Source organism: Drosophila virilis, chromosome 4 (genome assembly GCF_030788295.1).
Source record: "Drosophila virilis strain 15010-1051.87 chromosome 4, Dvir_AGI_RSII-ME, whole genome shotgun sequence".
NCBI classification, from domain to species: domain Eukaryota; kingdom Metazoa; phylum Arthropoda; class Insecta; order Diptera; family Drosophilidae; genus Drosophila; species Drosophila virilis.
This window is the reverse complement of record NC_091546.1, coordinates 28,641,074-28,660,913: the sequence shown is the minus strand read 5'-3', so window position 1 is coordinate 28,660,913 and position 19,840 is coordinate 28,641,074. Positions and strand designations below refer to the sequence as shown.

General features: G+C 35.8%; 1 protein-coding gene across 6 annotated transcripts in view; it reads right to left on the bottom strand.

Moving 5' to 3' along the window:
• The window catches only part of LOC6634140 (uncharacterized), a 126,983-nt gene that overhangs the window by 16,249 nt on the left and 90,894 nt on the right, over window positions 1-19,840 (bottom strand). For 2 of the 6 annotated variants that reach the window (XM_070208754.1, XM_070208755.1), the window contains exon 4: window positions 12,900-15,985. In XM_070208754.1, the coding sequence (XP_070064855.1) occupies window positions 12,900-14,123 (1,224 nt within the window). In that variant the 5' untranslated portion in view covers window positions 14,124-15,985. Of the gene's footprint in view, window positions 1-1,117; window positions 1,181-3,227; window positions 4,855-12,899; window positions 16,097-19,840 lie in introns of those variants that run through there. The other 4 variants (XM_015169776.3, XM_070208756.1, XM_032433129.2 and 1 more) reach the window with 3 other exon arrangements.

Here is a 19,840-nt window from a genome sequence, read left to right as displayed (position 1 = left end):
ATTTATTCTAACTTTGCTTACTTTCGCGTAGTTGGCTAAAGGTATTTAAAAATTAGCAAGTTAACTGAAGTTTCTCAAGTTGAAGTTATGAAGATGATCGGGGTTTTTCTTCAAAACCTTGGAAATTCTTTAATGTGACTGATAAATTCCCACGTTTTTTTCAGAGTCTAGAACTATTGAGAATAGCGATTTTTTGTTCTTCCTTCTTCCTTTTTACCACTAAACATATAACCTTGTGTCTCTTATATCATATATCATTGTATTTATTTAACTTAACAAAATCGACCTATTATTTGAAGTTCTTTTCAGTTTTGCTGATAGAACCCTATGAATAGATATAGCTACACATACTCATATATATTGCCATAGAGTGCATTAATTTTTTTAATTAAATAAAATATTTTGTGTGCGTTTAGTTTTCATTTTATAATTAGATTAATGGCATTTTGATGACAGTCTGACATTGTTCCGCACGTGTAACTTAAGTTGATTTGGCAGCTACAAAGGGAAGTGGGTGAAATGAATTTGTACATACTATGTACACGGGTCGTTCAAATCAAAGCAATGAAAATGCCTGTAAATATTCAATGCACTCTTTATTCTTCTTCTTGTATCGTAGGCAAATTTCGTTTGGATACGGCCTACTGTTTTGCAGTTTATGAAATATTTAAGATATTTTATTGGCTTTTGGCATAATCAATAAAAATAAGACAAAAAACAATAGGTGGAACAAAAGACACACCAAATGGAGACCAACAAAATATTTTAAATATTCTATATGCAAATGCGTAGACGAAAGCTTAACACAAATATATATAATAAATACACTTGGAAAAAATGTGTGTAATTCATACATTTGCTGAGAAAAAATTACAGGCAAAGCAATGGACTAATTTACAGGCATTTTCATTGTACTTTCAAATTACAACCAACTGCAAGACGGCAACGTAATGGCACAACGTTGATGCGTTTGCAGCAATTACGTAAGTGTTCAATACGTTGCACATACAAAAATTAAATAATAAAAAACACGTTACGGCAATAAGATAACTCATGTTGCATGTGTATTTTGGATTGTGAATCGAATGGGAGGAAATATCATTTTATTGTCACTTACTTCCGGCGGTGGCGGCGGCGGCTCTGGCTGTGGCGCCGGTGGCGTTGTCACGTATGTGTTTTTCTAGTTACGCAATTTATAAAAAGAGTTACGTAAACGTAATGTGATAATAGATTTACGTATTTCGCAACGACATCGAGACGCAAATAGAGGAGTGTGGATTTTGAAACGTAAAAAACGTAAAACATAGTTCGTAAAAATCATTTGCGTGTTTTTTGTTTTTCGTGTCATGTTGGGAATGTAGCGTAACGCACATTACGTATGCGTAGCACGTTACGTAAGTAGCAGCAAGCGAAAGTGACAGCGCGTTTAGAATAGAGTAGAATAGAATAGAATATAATAGATGTTTGTACGAGAATTATGTGGGTGTGAGAAATAAAAACATAAGCATTTAGTTATTCTAGTGTGAGTAACGCTTAAATAACTTGAGGCATAGATCGTTATTACAGATTAATGCGCCAAGTTTGAAAATATAAATTAAATGAGTTTTGTTTTTCACTAGAATCACAAAACGAAACAAAAGATCGTGTGTTGTTTTGAGTGGGTGTTAGTCAAATTGATTGATGTGCTTTATATTTTTTGTTATGTAGGTAATTTGTATTTGATATTTCATAGCTCGATTTTTTACTAGTTGATTTAGGTTTAAGTTGAGTTTATGTGGGAAATAGTTTAAGCGTTTTGCTTAGTAATTGTTTATATAGTACTACTGGGCTGGTTACTTTAAGGGGTTTAGGTGCAACGTGTGTGGTAGAAAGATCGCACTATATAGTTGCTTATTTTGCTGTTTGTGAGTGGAGTGAGTGAAGAGCTATACACGTTGTAGTTTATTTATTTGGATAGAGAGAGGGAGAGATAGTACTCAGATTATTTACTTTAGAGTTTTTTTAAAGCTGGTGCAAAGTAGGTGAAAGTAGTGGTTGGCTGGGTAAGGGGTGGTTGTGCTGTGGGGCAGTATAGAAACTACATTTAAAGCTAGCTGTTGTGGGGTGACAGACAGAGATAGATTTATATAGATAGGGTAATTGATTATAGATCATTTATAGAATTATAGTACTTTTATAGATAGATAGAGAGTTGGCAAGAGGTGGAAAAAGTAAGAGAGAGAGACAGAGAAAGAGAGAGAAAGAGAGAGAGAGAGAGAGAGAGAGACAGAGAGAGAGAGAGAGAGAGAGAGAGAGAGAGAGAGAGAGAGAGAGAGAGAGAGAGAGAGAGTAAAAGCCTTAGGCGGACAAAGAAGAGGTGGTAGGGTGATGTGACTTAGAAGTAGAGCAAAAGCGCTAGATATATATATATATATATATATATTATAAGTATTTATAATTGAAAAATAGGTGAAAATAAGCTAATTGTACAGCGCATTAGTTAGTTGGCTGGCAGAGCGCTCAGGACTTGAAACATCTATCTATCGTAAGTTTCATATATATGTATATGGAATATTATTCACTACAAGTCGAGACAGAGCAAAGTTAGGTAGGTTCCAAAGCAGTTTATAGGTCTAATTGGTTATATGCTTTCAATGCCAAACAAATTTGGGGCGCACGCTAAAAACTTAACTGCAAGAAAAGATTGGAGAAAAACTAGTTAAACCTAGAGTAGAACTTGTGCTTCACCTCTAGGCACACTACAAAACTAAATCAAATGCTCTGTGGAAACAAATTTTTGGGGGAAAGGGTATGAGAAAATCAAAATGGAATGTGTCTTGGAGAGAGGGAGAGAGACACACATAGAGATAGAGAGAAATAGCGACAGAGGGAGAAGTACAGTAAAGGGAGATAGTTTGAAAAGATAGTCAAATGGTAAAGAGTTTGGGCTAATTTTAGTATTTGGTTTAAGAGTATTTCGTTTAACTGGATATGGGTAAAAAATTGTTGGGATGGGGGCATTAGAATTTCATTTTAGCTGATGATTTTCATTTGACGGCTTTTTAAAGAGAGTTTTGCGCTCGTTGCTTTTTCGTTGAGATAAGTTCAATTTATAGATAGAAAGCAATTGAACTGATTTTAAGTACTTTGCCTTTCTATTATTTATAGAGAGGGAGAGAGAGTGTGGTATATTATAATTAATTATAGTTCTTTTGATTTTTTTTGTTTTTGGTATTTTATATTATTACCCATGACTCAGGTGGATAACGAGGAAATGGAGCTATTTCTTTAGTTGCTACATTACTAGGCAACTCAAGTCTTCCACCTAATTTTCGTAGCTTTCTTCTTCTCGCCACCCGAGATTTCGATCTTAGCATCAATGCGGCCTGCATCTTGTTTGTTGTTGTTGTTTTGCTTGTTGTACGGGTTTAAACTGTCAAAACGTGTGTTTGCGTAAGCCTTTTTAACGTCAACGTCAGTACGAAATCAATGGGATGATACAGGTTACGTTTAGGAGCTTAAAAACGTCAAAACTAAAAGTCACGTTAACAATACCGAGTTCAAGTTCCGTCAATCAATCGATTTGCATGTGCCAACACATAATTGCGTAACAAATTGTCACGTTAACGGTTACGTTATGCGCACAGCCATAATAACGTACGAAATAAATAAAACGTAATATGAGCGCACGTTCGATTAGGCACAAGGAGGAGGATTATAGAAATATATATATGTATATAGAAGCAACGAGTATTTAAGTATAAATATTGTTTTTTCTCTAAGTGTTGTGCTGTTATTGTTGTATAGTTGGTGTTGAGGAACTGCGTCAGTGTTGTGGTCCTGGCGCAGTTGAGTGGCGGGCGGAGGATGTGCTGCGTTGAATCGCAAGTGGTCGGCTCTACTTTCTAGCTCCGTTACGTCGTTGTCGTTGTGTCCATCGATGACTTATGCGACCTGATGTTACGTTGTCCCAGAATGGAGGCTGCTGTTACCGTTATGATGCGCGCACTTGACGTAACGACACGTAACGAGATGATGTTTCAACAAGTTGAGATGACGATGACGTGAGTTGATTGTTGGGCGATTTTAAGTTTTTCGTCTATTGTTTAACCGTTACGTAGCGTAACGTAACGCGTTACTGTGTTGTTACGTTGCGTTCACGTCACGCAGCAACGTATTCGTCGGTGATTTCATTTTCGTTTGTATTTTGGCATTGAAAGCTTTAAACATTTATTGATTTCTATATATTGACATCGGCCTTTCGCGTAACGTTAACGTAAGCGCACTATCGCGTAACCATAATTGATTGACCGACTGAGTCTTTGCATTTCCCAACTAAACTACAGCTAATGCGTTAGTAGAAAAATTATTATTGGTATTAATTCGAGATTTTTCTTAAATCCTATTGTTTAACATACATTGGTTGTTTCTTTTTGTTTTACAGTATTTTTTAAGCTACGTTTTCAATTTACGTTTTGCATGTAAATGAAAGAAGGCAATGTCGTTGTTTTTTTTTTTTAACTAATTCCTTTGCTGTTATTCAATGTTTCATGTTCGATCACATATGGTACGTTTGAGTTTTAGTTTTCATCTATATTAACCGTTTCTATACTAGTAGAAAATATATTTAAAGCTTTGAACGGAGTTCTCCAATGGTCAACTACGTTTTTTAATTGGTTTTATTATACGATTTGATTTGTTTTCTTCGCTGCAAGTTGCTGTCATGTTGATTGAGAATATATTTCCATTTTGTTTTATAGTTTATTTTAGTTTACATAGTTCATATCACATATGTTACAGTTAATTTTTTCTTAATTTTCAGAGCTGTATATATAGTTTATTCATGAATAGTAACTATTAGCCTTGCAAAACTTGCTATGAATAAATTAAAGTAATTGTTGTTTAGTTGAGTTTTTTATCTTATATGTTTGTGTCCATTTTAAATCAAGCCAAAAGCCGGTATAATTTACAAACATTACCAAGCACAATCTTCAATCGAAAGCTGTCAATTATTTATTGACTGCATATTTCAAAGAGGATTAAAATTGACAACATGACGTCTACGTGATAGAAACAGAGGAATTAAAATGGAAATTCAATTAGGTAACGCTGCAGTTGCAGAAGGATAAGGCAAAGATTAAAGCTCCAAAATTATATTCTGAACAAATTGAATTGAGAAGCTTATGTATATATTAAAGTTAATAATATTATTCAATATTTGGTTTTTACTATAAGCCTATCAATAATATTTATTTGTAGTTGACACAATATGTGCTTGTTAATTAATTATATTTATATTTGGTTTACTATTGAACTATAATGTAAATTTTACATTTTACGTTCATATTTTTTATTCTATTTTATTCTATTTTATTTTATTTTATTTTATTTTATTTTATTTTATACTTTATATTTTTTTCTATTTTATTTAATATATTACATTTTATTATTTTTTAAGCTTTAATTAATATTTTATAATATATTTTGATTGAGAATGTTTTTAATTATTCAATTATTTCTATTTCAAAAATATTTAAGCCGTTAAAGCTCCCGCTTTACGTTTTGTTATTCAAATTATAATAGTCTATTTTAATTGTTATGTATTGTTAAGATTTTCCTTAAATTCTGACACTCATCAATATTAATTTATTACTCTAACAGCCTTTAAACTAGTTTCAACGGCTGCTCAAAAATAATTTCCATCAATAAATATTTTCTCGAAAAATATATAAATGTGAGAAATAATTTATTATTCGACTTGAATCAATTTTCAGCTCATTCGTACTCATATTCACATGCAGAGCTTTCATTTGCTTTTTCAAAGCTGAAAGACGAATCAAGTGCAAGGTTTTGCATGCTGTTGGCAAATCTCGAGGAAAAATCTTGTGAGTAATGCAAACAGAGCAAAATATTTATAACCAAAACTCGAATAAGCCATGTTACAGCACTACTAAGCCATAATTCAAATGCCAGCCCAAAAGAGATGCAGCTTCTAAGCACACGTATGTGTGACTGTGTAAAAGTGTGGGACGTACTATAAGCATGAGTATTTCAGAGACCATTTCGCGGCTCTGAAAAATCACAAAAGTAGCAGAGCAACTGTTACAGCTGCTGGAATTCATATGCAAATGCATCAGTAGCAGCGGACGAGGCAGCAGCTCTTTTGTTGTTACTGTTTTATTTATTCTTATTTTTTTTTACCATTACTGAGGGTATTACAATTTTGTTAAGAATCATGTAATGCAATTGCGACCCCGTATATATATTCTTGATTGACAGCAACAGCTGAACTGCCTACGTTCATTCGTTTCGAAAAAACTTTTCTTTTCAATTATTTTCACCTACCTCAACAGAAACGAACTTTACTACGCTCGAATATATCAGAAAGTTCATATCTTTTATATGCCGAGAAGGGTATTTATTATTCGACATCATGAAGATAGCTGTTCTTTACTGATTTTTTTCTTGGTAGCTTCGTAGCTGGAAGCAAGTTGGTGGCGTAACGACTGAGCGAAACTGGCAACTGCAAAAACCCAAAAATTTCAATAATTCAACAGCGCAAAGCGGAAAAAGTCACTCGTTGAACGATGCAGATGAAATTTTAATGAAATACAGATTCATGATACACATACACACAGCAGCATTGCAGTCAGGGCCGTTAATAGACAATAACATGCCGCACAGAGACCCACACACACTTACACATATTCATGCACACAACATCTGACATAACAAAAGCTGTTCACTTGCAACGCCTAAAAGATTGCAACATTTTTGCAATTAAACCCAGACACACAGACAGACTGCCTGCTGGGTTTTTGGCACTGGTCTCTCCACATGTTGCAACTACTGTTGTCGCTGTTATTGTTGTTGCTATTGTAGCAGCAACAATGTCACTTGCTGACAACATAAGCGCATAAAATATATTATGAAAATTAATTTGCCAAATGATTTTCGACAATGTGTGCGTGAAGAGATACTCGCCATGTTGCAATATACTTATATAATACTAGCGGGTATAGCCCGGCCTTGTCAGTGGCACGTAAAAAATGTTCTCAAAAAGCCTTAAGAATGATTTTGAAACAGATCGAACGGTAAATAAAAAGCTTTAATACAAACGTTTTCCTCCAATTTACCACTGTTGCGGGTGGAATTCCCCAATTCGTTAAAACACGTATTCATTAAGTTTTTATGTATATCTTAAAAAATAACTTTGAAGCTAATCGAAAAAAATTAAAACTTTTTACCGAGGATGCTTTGATTCTGTAGAAAATGTAAAACAGGTCTCAAATGATATTTCTTATGGATCCTTGGAAGTGAATTTAGGCGCGAAACCACAAAATTTTTGAAGCCCATTTCCAACATTTAGTTTGAGGCCGATCCGATGGTTAAACTTTCATACCAACGTTTTTCGCTAATAAGCCATTGTTTCCCAATCGCTGGAATTTCCCAAATCGCTGTAAGTCGAGTTCTTTTGGAAAGCTTTGACAATAAGTTTAAAGCAAATCGACCAAAAAAGTCTTTGAATCGCATTTCTACCGAAGGAGTTTAGATATTGCGAAATATTGTGAAACATGTCTCAAATGATTTTTCATATAGAGCTTTAAAAACAAATTTGAGCGCAAAACTTCACCCACCAAATCTTTGACCCCCTTTTCCACCAAGGGGAAATACATTTTTAGAAAAGTGTGAAACAAGCCTCAAATGAATTTGAACAAAGAACTTTGAAATTGAGTTTGAGGCTAATCGGATGGTAAACAAAAAAGTTTCATACAAACGTTTTTCCCGACTTTTCCATACTTGCGGGTGGAATTTCCCGAAACCCCGTCTTATGGTTTGGGCTGTGCGTTGATCACCAATCAGTCAGTCAGGACAAACAGTTTTATGTATAGAGATGAATACATTGTTTCCCATACATTTTAAAAACACGACTCGCACTTAACCTGACTGTATGTAATGGGCCAATTGTGTTGAATGCATTAAAGCTGACAAGTTTTTGAATTTATTAAAATTCCTTTAATGTAAAAATCAAGAGATGAGGTAAAGCCAAAGACAATATAAACACTTTATATATTTTATATTTTCTTTGGTAAAACCAATGGGACAGCCACAACAAAATAATTATAAAGTGCAGCAAATTGAATGATTATATAGAAAATATTGTTGTTAAAATGAATAATGTTTTTTTTTTAATTTTTTATTTAAAAAAAAATTCTTTAGCTTTGAGGGTTTCTTAATATAAGGTAATCCTTTCTTAATGGGAGAAAACAGTTATAGAAGGTGTCTAATATCCTTCCTACTTATAAAATTGAAAAAAAAGGACAGATTTAAGGAATGACAAATCAGTTTCCAAATGAAGGTGAATAATAAGTATTACTTAAACTAGGTGATGCTAAGTGTTAAATCCCCTTTCAAATCGTCTGATATGGCAATATTTTATATTCGCTTTTTCATAATATTCTTCAATTAAATTCTTATCTACTGACTTAAGTCAAACATTACAGACTGAAACTTGCCCAGGCTTTCCAAAGGAACTTATGGAAAAAGCTAACTTTTTCAAATGTAAATTTTATGATGGCCGCAAGCCAAAGTCAACTTTCACATTTAAATGCGGTTGCACTCTGGAAGGTAAATCAATAACAGCTCAAAGGTTGCGGCTTACATATGCAAAAATTGACCATAATAAACGCAGTTGAGAGCCCATTAGACGCAGCCGGGCCCAATGGGAACGTGTTGCACGATGGGTCGGTCTGTCGACAAAGTTGCAACCCGTTGGCCAATTAATGCGAACTGCAAACAGTCATACTCTACTGGAGAATTCAGTATTCAGTATTCAGTATTCAGTTCTCAGTATTCAGTATTCGCATTCGTCTCGATATTGGCAACAATTTTGGCACTGCGCCCGCTTTCTTGTTCACATGACTACCGGGCGGGCCGCGAGGGTGCTCAGAGTGCCTTGTCTACAGGTAATTAAAGCTGGTGAATCGTCTCGACAAATTTGCATATGCCACATGCCGCTTGCCACACACGTGAGAAATGGCAACTGTCCTCGATGAAAGCCATGCCATATTTGACTGTCCAAAGCAATCTTCCGTGTGAGTGTGTATGTGTGTCTGAGTCTTGTATGGTGTGGCGTATATTGATTGTTATTTATTCAAAAGTATGAACCAACCGTTAATTGAGCCATTTGCAGGCGTTTGATTAACGGTTAATCGAAGCCGTTTATAATATCGCAAATGGGAGGCAAGTGTTCCCAAATTCGAATGGCCTTCAATATTCGCACATTCAACTAGTATTTTAATCTTTATTTGCCCTGATTTTTCTAAGACCTTTTATAGAATATGTCAAATGGAGAAAAGTTTTTCCAAATGGAGTTGAGAATTTTTTTGATACATTTTTCTAGAAAATAATAATCTTTACTAATATGCCCGTCATTTTGAACAAAAACAAAAATATTGTCGGTATATATGTTTTAAAAATTTCTGAAAGTTTATTTGCTTTTAAGGGTATCCATATTGTAAAGTCTCAATTAAAAAAAACAGCTCCGATAATAAGCCTCAAGTTTATTCCATTAAGAATATAAATTAAATAGATTTGAGCACATTCTGCTGATGCTTAAGTAAAACAAACGAGAGCTATATATTAAACTGGAGTATAGGCGAAAGTGATTTCCAGAATTGACTCGTAAATTCGTATGCCCATAAAAATGTCAAATGCAATTGAGTTCTGTGGGGAGCACGTTATAATTTGTGTCTTTTTAAATGCTTTTTATTGTCGATGGCGACTGCAACAATCAGGACACACGCACACACCCAAATATAAAATGGGCAAATATTGAAGATAAATGTTTGCCAAAAAAGGAGCAAAGGAAAGCGAACCAAAAATTTAATATGTATTTAAATGTGGTTACGTAAACGAGTTCCGATTATCTGGACTTAAGGATTGGTACTACACATCTATGTTAGTGAGTGTGTGAGTCAATGAATTATGCAACTGAAATTCAATTTCTGTAGCCGCAGAGCATGCGGCGAACTGCGAACAAGCTCAAGAGTCGCTTGGCGCGGCGCAACTGTCCGACTGATTGCCACTTAATTGTGAGTTGTCATTGAAGGGGAGGGCAGGGGTTTGCATCAAATGGCGTAACTGGGACTTCAATATGTCACTTGCAATTACGACAACAACAACAATAGTAAAAAAGCAATCGACAAGCCTGACAAACAATTACGACAACAACACAAAAAATTGAACCGAACGAGTCTCCTGTGAGGCTGGCTTTGGTCAGCGCCAACAGGCTGCACATGATGAAGAGCCTGTAAAATGGTGTAGGGTAGCCCAGAGGGGCTGGCGTTGGGAGTGGGCCACAGATAGTGAGCCACAGGCGACAGTTTGAGTAATTATTGAGACTGCAATTTTGGAATGGCCAACGACAGGGACTGCAATTCTCTCTTCTCATTTTTTGTGGCAACCATCGCGTAATTGAAAATTAAATTGCTGCTCGATGACAGTTTGCAATGTGAGTGTGCGGACAAAACAAAAGGGGAGCAGTGGGAGATGGGCTTAAATATGTCCAAAAAGGCAGCTATACAGTTGAGCGTTAACAATTCGATACAGTCGCAATGCTGATTGGTAAGGTTTTTGTTTCGACATTAGTTAAGGTTCTGCGAATTTCACTTATGGCACTAAAATTTATTATATTATATATAGTATCTATAGTAAAACCATTACAAGGTAAGGTATTTTAAAATGGGTTGCCTTTTCAATTCCACTTTAAATTACGCAATTGGTAAGAAAAGAAGAACACATCAAGATCTAGTTCTCTTTTACAATCCATAGATCAATTTGGATATGTAATAAACAAAGCATTTTTAAATATTTATATAACTTTGGAATGTTTTAAAGAAAAAATATGTGATTTTGTCGTAGCCTTGTGCACATGCAATTAACGCTAATGCAGTTGCTAATCTCAATGACGTCATCTTGTTTATGTGCTTATTCATGCTGGCCTAAGAGCTCTACATATTTTTACACCTTTCGTTTCGCCTCTTTACCTTTCAGAAACGTTATTTGGCATTTTCATTTTACTTTTTTATGACATTCGTTGTGCTTGTTTTTGTTCGCTTTTTTTTTATTTTTCACATTTTTGGTGTCCGCCATTTCGCCGCACACTTTTTCCACTATTTTCCAGCTAATTTACTAGCCGTTGTTTTTGTGCGAACTATTTGAGAGAAACTATATATAAGTACGTTTTATATATATATCTATGACTCTCTTAGAGACTTGAGTGGCCGCTCAGCACGTGCAAGAGGGGGGCGGAAAAGTGTATGAGAGGGCGCGCGTGGGTGGGCGTGTAATAAATTTTAGCCGCCCTTCGCTTTTGCTGTTTGCTTTTTTTTGTGCAACCATTTTACTTGGTTTGGTACAGAGATTTTCCTTTGTGCAAAGTTTTGTTTAATTTGTGCAATTTTTAATACCCTGTTCGCAAAATAGGGCACAGACACGTTGTGATAAAAATCTATAGACAAAATGCAGGTTTTTACGAGAAAGATTTAAGGACATCAAAAAATGCATTAATATTTTTGAATTCCTTTTGATAGTCAAGCATTGTGTGCATGATTTTTTTTCATAATGATCACAGCTATTGCAAAAAAAAGGTGTTTTTTTGCAGTAGAGAGCATCTCACAGCTAGGTACTCTGAGCTTGCAATATTTGATGTATCTTTTTTATTTATTTATATTTACAGTTCTTATGAAAGTCAAATAATTGCACAGCGTTAAGTTTTTAATTCGTTGCTTTGGCGCTCGTTAAGAGCAAGCGAGAAAAACTTTAAAGGCTCTGAACTAGTCAACTTCCGCACCACGGCACTACCGCTCACCTTGAGCCACCGAATGTTACACTTTTATGGCACACATTTTGAGTTTGCTTCTTGCCTTTTACACAACATTTGGCAGCAGCTGCATCTACTTAGGGGCGTGGAGCGATGTGGGCGGCCCTATCGAAGAGCTTGCCAAGCTTTTTCGGGGCGTCGCATTATCAGGCCGATACAAAGGCATATTATGCGCTTCCCATTTGCTGTTGGTGTTATTATTCTAGTCAGTTATGGCATCGCTGCAAAATCAGGTTAGCTATGGTAAAAGTTGCAAGAACCATACGAAATGAAGAGCTAAATGTTGTTCTCCTTTTGAGAGTGGGTCAATTTAAGCTATTGACTTTGTCAACCGCTTTAGATAAAATAAAAAACTTTAAGATAATGCCAATTGATATATTCCAATATAGCATACCAGTTTTTCTATTCGAATTTAATAATGTCTTGCAATTTTTAAGTCGCAAACAAATCAGCTGGAAATAAAATTATCCACAGACTAATTAAATGTATATATAGAACAACAACTGGTCTGAGAATAATTTAGACATAAGTATTTAGATATCATCATACTCATTGTAGATCAGAGAAAAATTCGCTTTAGAACTTATATATTTATTTAAAAATAAAATTAAGCATATTTTATTAGCTAGTAATAAAAATATTTTATGAATATTTTAAAGTTGAAAAAAAAGTATGTTTGGAAAATAAATCGTTTTGTATATATATCGATGTAATTGTCTCACTGTGTGATATTGAGTCTTGAGTAAGTTTCCTATGATAAAATAATCTGATATAGTTGTATTATATTATAGAGCTCTGATCACTTCAAATTTAATATAATTTTGTATACCCTGGGGCATGCCAACTTCTTGAAGCCTTCGCAGAAATACACAGCTGACATTTAGAATACAGAACATGCAAGATTAAATTAGATTAGTTTTACACTTAAGAGCATACGACACACACACACACACACATGTACATAACAAATAAAAGAAAAGAGACACAACTAGGCAGTCTTAAAATTGACTTTGGCTTGAGAAACTGCTGAATTTACCTCGATGTGCTCACAGACGCAGATGCCCTCCTCGCAGTAGGCGCAAATCTGAAACTTGCGTCCATTTCCTAGACCTTTGAAGAGAAGCTGCGGCTCATCGCTGACAAGCGGCACATATTGCGGCTGTTGGAATTGCAGCTCGCGCAGCTGACGCTTGAGGCCGCCGGTGACGCCAGCATCGCTTTGCTCAAATGCATCGCTGCGGCGCATGCGATAAACGCTGCACTTGCGTTCTAGTGGACCGATGGGCGGCTGCATGGCCTCATCCTCGTCGTAGGCATCCGTGGCGGTTAGGGGCTGCCGCTCGGCTGAATCATGCGGCTCCTCGTTGTCGTCGGCGCGTCGCAGCTTCACAGCTGCGGCGTGACCCGGCGAGGCCATGGGCGTGGCCGGCGTTACAATGATCGCATCATGGTGGGGTACAAACATGGCCTCCGCGCCGGCCAGCTGCAAATGAGCTTCAGCCTCGGCGGCCGCCGCCGCTGCCGCCGCTGCGGATGTGCTAGCCATAGCCATGCCCAGTGCTATTGGCGCTGCTGCCGACATGGGCGTGGCGTCTGTCTCCAACGACGCCGCTGTCGTTTTAACGCCGACCGCAGCCGATGGCAACGCGGGTGTCGTAGGCGGCGTTGCCTCCATTTGCGATACCAAGGGCAGCGTTGCCGTTGCCGATTTATGAAGCTGCCCTCCACCCGACGCTCCCGCCGCCGCCGCGGCTGCTGCTGGGTGGAAGCCAGCGCTGCTGCCGCTATGCCGGTGCACGAGTTTCGGTGAGACACGTCCATGTGATGAGGCAAACTGTTGATAGGGCGTCTGCACTGGAGGCCCGAGACCATGATGCAGATGACTATGGCCATGCCCGTGCAGGCCATGGGCGTGACCATGCCCATGCGTGTGCGAGTGCATGCGCAGCTGCAACACCGACTGCGTATCGCCGGCCTCCTCGATAGGCAGCAGCGATCGGGACTGCGTATAGGTGGCACTCAGTTTGCGTCCCTGCGGCTGCGGTGCCCGCAAATAATTTGTGGGCAGCTGATGGAATTGCCGCGACTGGCTGCGTGTTGGCGTCGAGGCGCCACCATCGGCAGCGCCGAGCCCGACACCAACGCCAGCTGGTTTCGGTGGATGTAGTTTCGCTTGTAGCTGTTGGTTCTTCTTCTGCTGTCGCTGGCGTTGACGCGCCTGGCGCGAGGCCAGCGAGGCGCCGCCAGCAGCTGCATACATTTTGTTTGATTCACTTAGATGTAGCTCTAGTTGTTAACTATAATATGCGCCTAAATAACATTCGGTTTGAACTCGATTTCTACTTTTCTAACATCAATTTGCGCGATTATTAAGCAGTTAAATCTCAATATGCATTTCAATAATCCTCACTTGGCAGGTATAGCCGAAATTTGCCAGCCAGTTCTAAGCTCACTGAGTAACACCTCTTTCAAGGTAATCAAATCTCACTTCTGTCAATTATAATCATTCTTTTTAAAATTTGACCGTTGTAATTGAGTTGTAATATCAATTCTTGTTGTAATAAGCTTTCTTTCAACTTTACTTTTAGTATTTTATCAACTCGAAACTCACTTCAGGCATTTACACGTTAATTTCTACCTATTCTAACGGCAGTTAACAGATCCTCTTCTTCTTGAAAAACTAACCTCAATTACAGCAACTTTTACCGCACTTGAATCAATTATAATCTTAATCTGCAGCACTTTTAATTTGCTTTTATTAAGCGTGTTGTAAAATAAACGTTAAAATTTTTAGCAAAAGTATTTTTGTTTATGTTTATGTTTAAATTTTTGGTTTTTGTTTTTGTTACTGTCTGTCCCTGTAAATATGCCTTATTTGCTGTGACTCTTCCTTAAAATGTTGTGCAATTCATTATGTCTAGCCAATAGTTTGTTTCATTTAGGTCTTTTTGTGTAGTATTTATTATTTATGTTTTGTCTTGTGTCTGTTTTGACAAAAATGATTGTACTTTGGATTACTTGCTTAAGCTTCAACCGAGTGACATATAAAAATCGTTTAAAATAAACCTCATTGAAACCATCAAAAGTAAATATTTCATTTGGTATAACAATCGTTGAATATATATAAACTATGCTTCAACCTAACGAAAATAAAAAAATCATTGACTTAACTTAGGTTAGGGAATACGTTTTTGTGCATTTCGCTTTGTTGTTGTTCTTGTTGTTGGATTATCAAAAAATATATGTATATATATATGTCAAAAAATTTGTTATCGCTTGGTGTCTATTTAAAAAATATGTTTTGTTTTTTTTTTTTGGGCTTTGGTTTTTACAAATATATTTTACGACTCTCTGCTTATAAACATTTCAAAAATGTGCTCTGTTCACAATCAAATTGCATACTTTTCGGGGCGTATTGTCTGTGTGTATCCTTTGTTTCAACTGTTTGTTCTTCACTCGGGCCGTATGATACAAATAATTAAGTTAATATTTAAATTGTTTGGCTAAAAGCTGCCTGGATTATATTTATATAAAATGTACTTTGCTTATATGTTGCATATATTTGTTTGCTAGTTGTCTAACTAGTGTCCATTAAAGTACAAAAAGCGTTTAATGTCTAAAAACACACACATACACACAGAACATGTACACAATTAAATAGAATATTTTAATTTGAGTTATTTTCTGTACTTTTTTTTTTGTTTTGCTGCTGCTCTTAACGTGAGCTTAGCATGGAAGCGTCCTAAAGCCCGTTTTATTTAATATTCCTATTTCGTTTTTAAATAATTTTATTTTGTTTAACAAGTTTAAATACACATGCACACACACAACGCTTGATAATCCTTAGTTCGTCTCAACTTGACTACATTTTCAACACATTTTTTGTTGTTCTTTCAATTGAAATGAGATAATTTTCAGTATTATCTCTTTCGATATCTCTGGCATTGCACATTTCTGCAGATTTCGACTAGACGATTTTACTCTAAACTTATATATAAAGACGGATTTGCTGCCAGGAACATGACGATAAGCGATAACAATACTTAAAATAATATGAATATATGGTAGACGCACATTTTTAATGTTACAATTTTATAAACTATTTGCTAAGCTGCAACGTGTCTTTTAAAATGTGTATGTAAGGTATAGATTGTGTAATAATAAAGATTTTTCAGTTTAGTTATCATGAAAGATCTTAAATATAAACATCGTTACTGCAAAGTTCTCATTGGCATGCCCCAAGTTATATTTAATATAGAATATAATAAATATTAAGTGGATGTGAAGATAAGTAAAGTTCCAAAAGTTGAAATATAACTATAAGTATGTATGTAAAGCAATTTATGTTTTTGTAGTCATTAATCAAGCGGCAGTTGGTCAAATAAAAAATTACTTATTAAGATTGCTAAACTACGTGTTTAACAAGTGCTGGTTGTTATGGCTATTAATATGAGAATATCGGTTATAATGTTAATTGTAATGATTTTATATAGCAACGGCAATTTGTTTTATTTGATCTTAAAATATTTCAATATGAAAAGTTGCGCCTACCTATTAAATAACACTCGAGCAACTCGCGGCAAAACAAAGAACATTAAAACTTTTCATAACACATTCTAGATAAGCTATTTTCCTCTCTATTCAATGTATCAAAATGTTGAAATCATCTATCATTAATCACTTTCACAACTCGTTATGAATGATTTGTTGAAAAGTAAAAAGTAGAGAGAGGAGAGATATGTATAGCGAAAGAGCGAAAAAAGAAAGCTATTGAAAACAATTTTCACAATCGCCACACCCTTTGGCCGCACACCATTCAAAACTCATCAAACAATAAAATGTGCAAACTTTTATATTTTGACTTTCACTTTGAAACCTTCAAGTTATCTGATAATGCAAAAAGAAGAAATCATTTCGCAGCGAAAAATTTAAAAAAAAAATATTGAAGAAAAACTTTGGACGAACACATTTGTGAGGAGTAAAAATTTTATACTCCGAGTTCTGTTTAAAATGTATAGTTCGAACACGAAAATTTAGCTATGCGCTAAATGTTGACGAAGAAGTGACGAGTAGATTATAATAGTTACCTAGTATCGTCGTACAGTAAAACTATTTTAACTACTAAATTCTTGGGGTATTGTGCTTTCTGTGCAATTATTGCAACTATGTCCATTACTCTCTTTTCTTATGACAGTTGTGAAATCTTATGTAACACAGAATTGTCGGCATTTTTGTCCAGAAGGACCATTATCTGATCTACGAGCCGAACTTAATCTTTGAAGCTATAATAATTAGATATTTATATTATATTTATATATATATATATATATATATATATTGAGTACACCATTAAGATGTACATTTTTTTGTTGTTGGTTTGCTACTTCCTACCCTACCTCTCATAAACTAAAAGTACAAAAATATGATTTTTTGTATATACCCACAGAGTAAATTAGCAAGAGATGCTTGAATATAACTTATAACGAGTATATTTTGCGGAAATGTGTACAGAACAACTCCTGGTCGAGTACACACTTTGCCTGTTTAACTTTGTTCATTTGTGTAAATGTTACTGCAGATATATTTTTTGTTTTCGAAAATATTTTCATGTTACTAGATTTCCACGTTGTTTCTTGCTGTTTGCTTTTTGCCTTAACGCGAGCCACATGCAATTTTGTCGTAAACACGCGAATTAAAAATGTTTTGGTTTCAGTTATGGCCTCTGTAAGTCCGCTAACCTTAACATTTGCCATGACGGGGCCCGGCCTGCACAACATTCGACAACATTCAGGGTCATAATAAACGCTTACATATCCTTATAAGCCAAAAGAAAGAAACACGTCTTCTCGGCCTTTATAACGCTGTCCATGTGCTGCGTAAATTGGCCAACTGTAAATGCTGGCTAAGTGACGACAATGTTTAGGCCCTAAAAACGCTTTTTAGGCGTGTGGATTATATAACAATTTGTTGATGCCTTTTGGCGCAACACACGCACTCAAGGCTAATTAAAACTCAGACCCTAGGCAACGCCCCTACAATAAACGCGACGGCTTCAGCTCGAACCAATGACGAGCATTACGGCCAAGTTTCTCTATACAACTAAGCCAGCTGCCCAGGTGCGAAAAATTATAGTTGGCCCAAAGTGTGCTGACGTGTGGTTCTTTCTTTTTAAACAGAACATCGAATACTTGTCCTAACAAATATTCTATTGCTCTTTATTATTATTATTACAATATCATATTTGAAAAAAATCCTTTTTCCCAATGAAAATTCGTTTAAAAAATTGTATTTAAGCCTTCAAAAAGATCCGTGAAATCTTTTTTATATCTCCCAAGCGAAACAAATGATATTTGGTATGTAGGAATTAAACATTTATTCCAAACCTGTAACTTCTAAAGAATGATTTAAAGAAAGAAAAAAAATACAACAAAATGTGCAGTATTAATAAATTTATAAACCATAAATTACTTATAAAACGGGTGCTTAGAATGCGCTGGCAATTTTTTTAATGTACGTATATTTCGCGTGTTGACCACAAATTAAATAAGGCCACGAGTAATATGAATTTAGATGACAGCAATTAATGCTACAAAATGTCATTCCACAGTCGCAGGTGGTGGAGGGTGGACAAAAATCAATACAATTGCAAACTAATAACAATTCATTTGCCCACCAAGCCAGCCTAAGCCAGAAAAAAGAAAACAGCATGAGGCTTAATTATGCAGGCTGGCTAATTACACTCTGATGCTGTTTTAGTCAGACATGTGTGCTATTATTGTTAAAAGAGCTCCGCACTGTAAACAGCACACCTACACGCAATGCACACAAATACATACACACCCACACAAACGAATGAGTCAGCTTGTGCATAGTTACGCAAATCGAGCGAACCGACTGGCCACAGGAGACATTATATCAAAAAGGCTGCCCGTTTCGAGTCAGACAAAGCGGCGTATACGTCATGCGACTGCAAAAGTAGCAGTCAACCAGCCAGTCAGCAAAAGGTAGAAAGCAGCCCAAGCGATTTTGCTTTATTCATTCATGGTACATGAATATCTAAAATCCACACAGAGGCCCCCAACAGCCGCGCACATACAAGCCACAAACGAGTGGCGTTCCAATAAATCCCTAATTCTCAGAGGTTTTATAAAATTTATGAAATCTAGAATGCCTGATTTTCTTAGATTTAAATAACTAGAATATTAATTATATTTATAAAGGGTTGCCAAAACCGTTGTCCAACACCTACCATTTTATTTGGCGCTTTTGAGAAATTGACCAATTCAAAAAGTTTCATTAGAGCAGCTCGCACTACGTACTCGTTTGCTTTAACAAAAGTAAACATAAATTAAAAAAAAACAGTTCCCTCAATAAGACTAAAGCTCGAAACATGCCACACTATTTGCCACCGTCTCTGCTTAACAGCCATACCAACTACTCATACTTTATGAAATAAAACTTTTTAAAATAGCAATACATACACACAGCACACAAAACAATACAATCGCAATTGCCATGCATTTAACATAATTCAATAAAGACGCTTATGAATGTGTATGTGGGTGAACGTATGTATGCAGCTGCCGCAAACTCATGGCTAGCCAAAACACGCTTTCCTTCGATCTTGATGAAATTTTCAAAAGTATATCTTATTGTGATAAAGAATAATTATATATTAAAAATATCGTATAAATATGTATATATTATATATTACAAAAAATCAATTGCAATAAAATTGTGCTTTTACTTGCGGGTAGTTAAAATTGGTTTTTTTATTTAATTTGTTTCTATGTAGTGGTAGCGGGGAGGGATGGATGATCATGCGTAATATTAAATATTCAAGTATCAAAATATTTAAGCTGAAACTTTCCTTTAAAAAAGTTGAGCAACAGATTAAAGATTAAATTTAGCGTTTTAGAAGACTTTATGATTTTTGGAAAATATCCGATTACGCCATTTATTCGTCAGTTTGCCCGA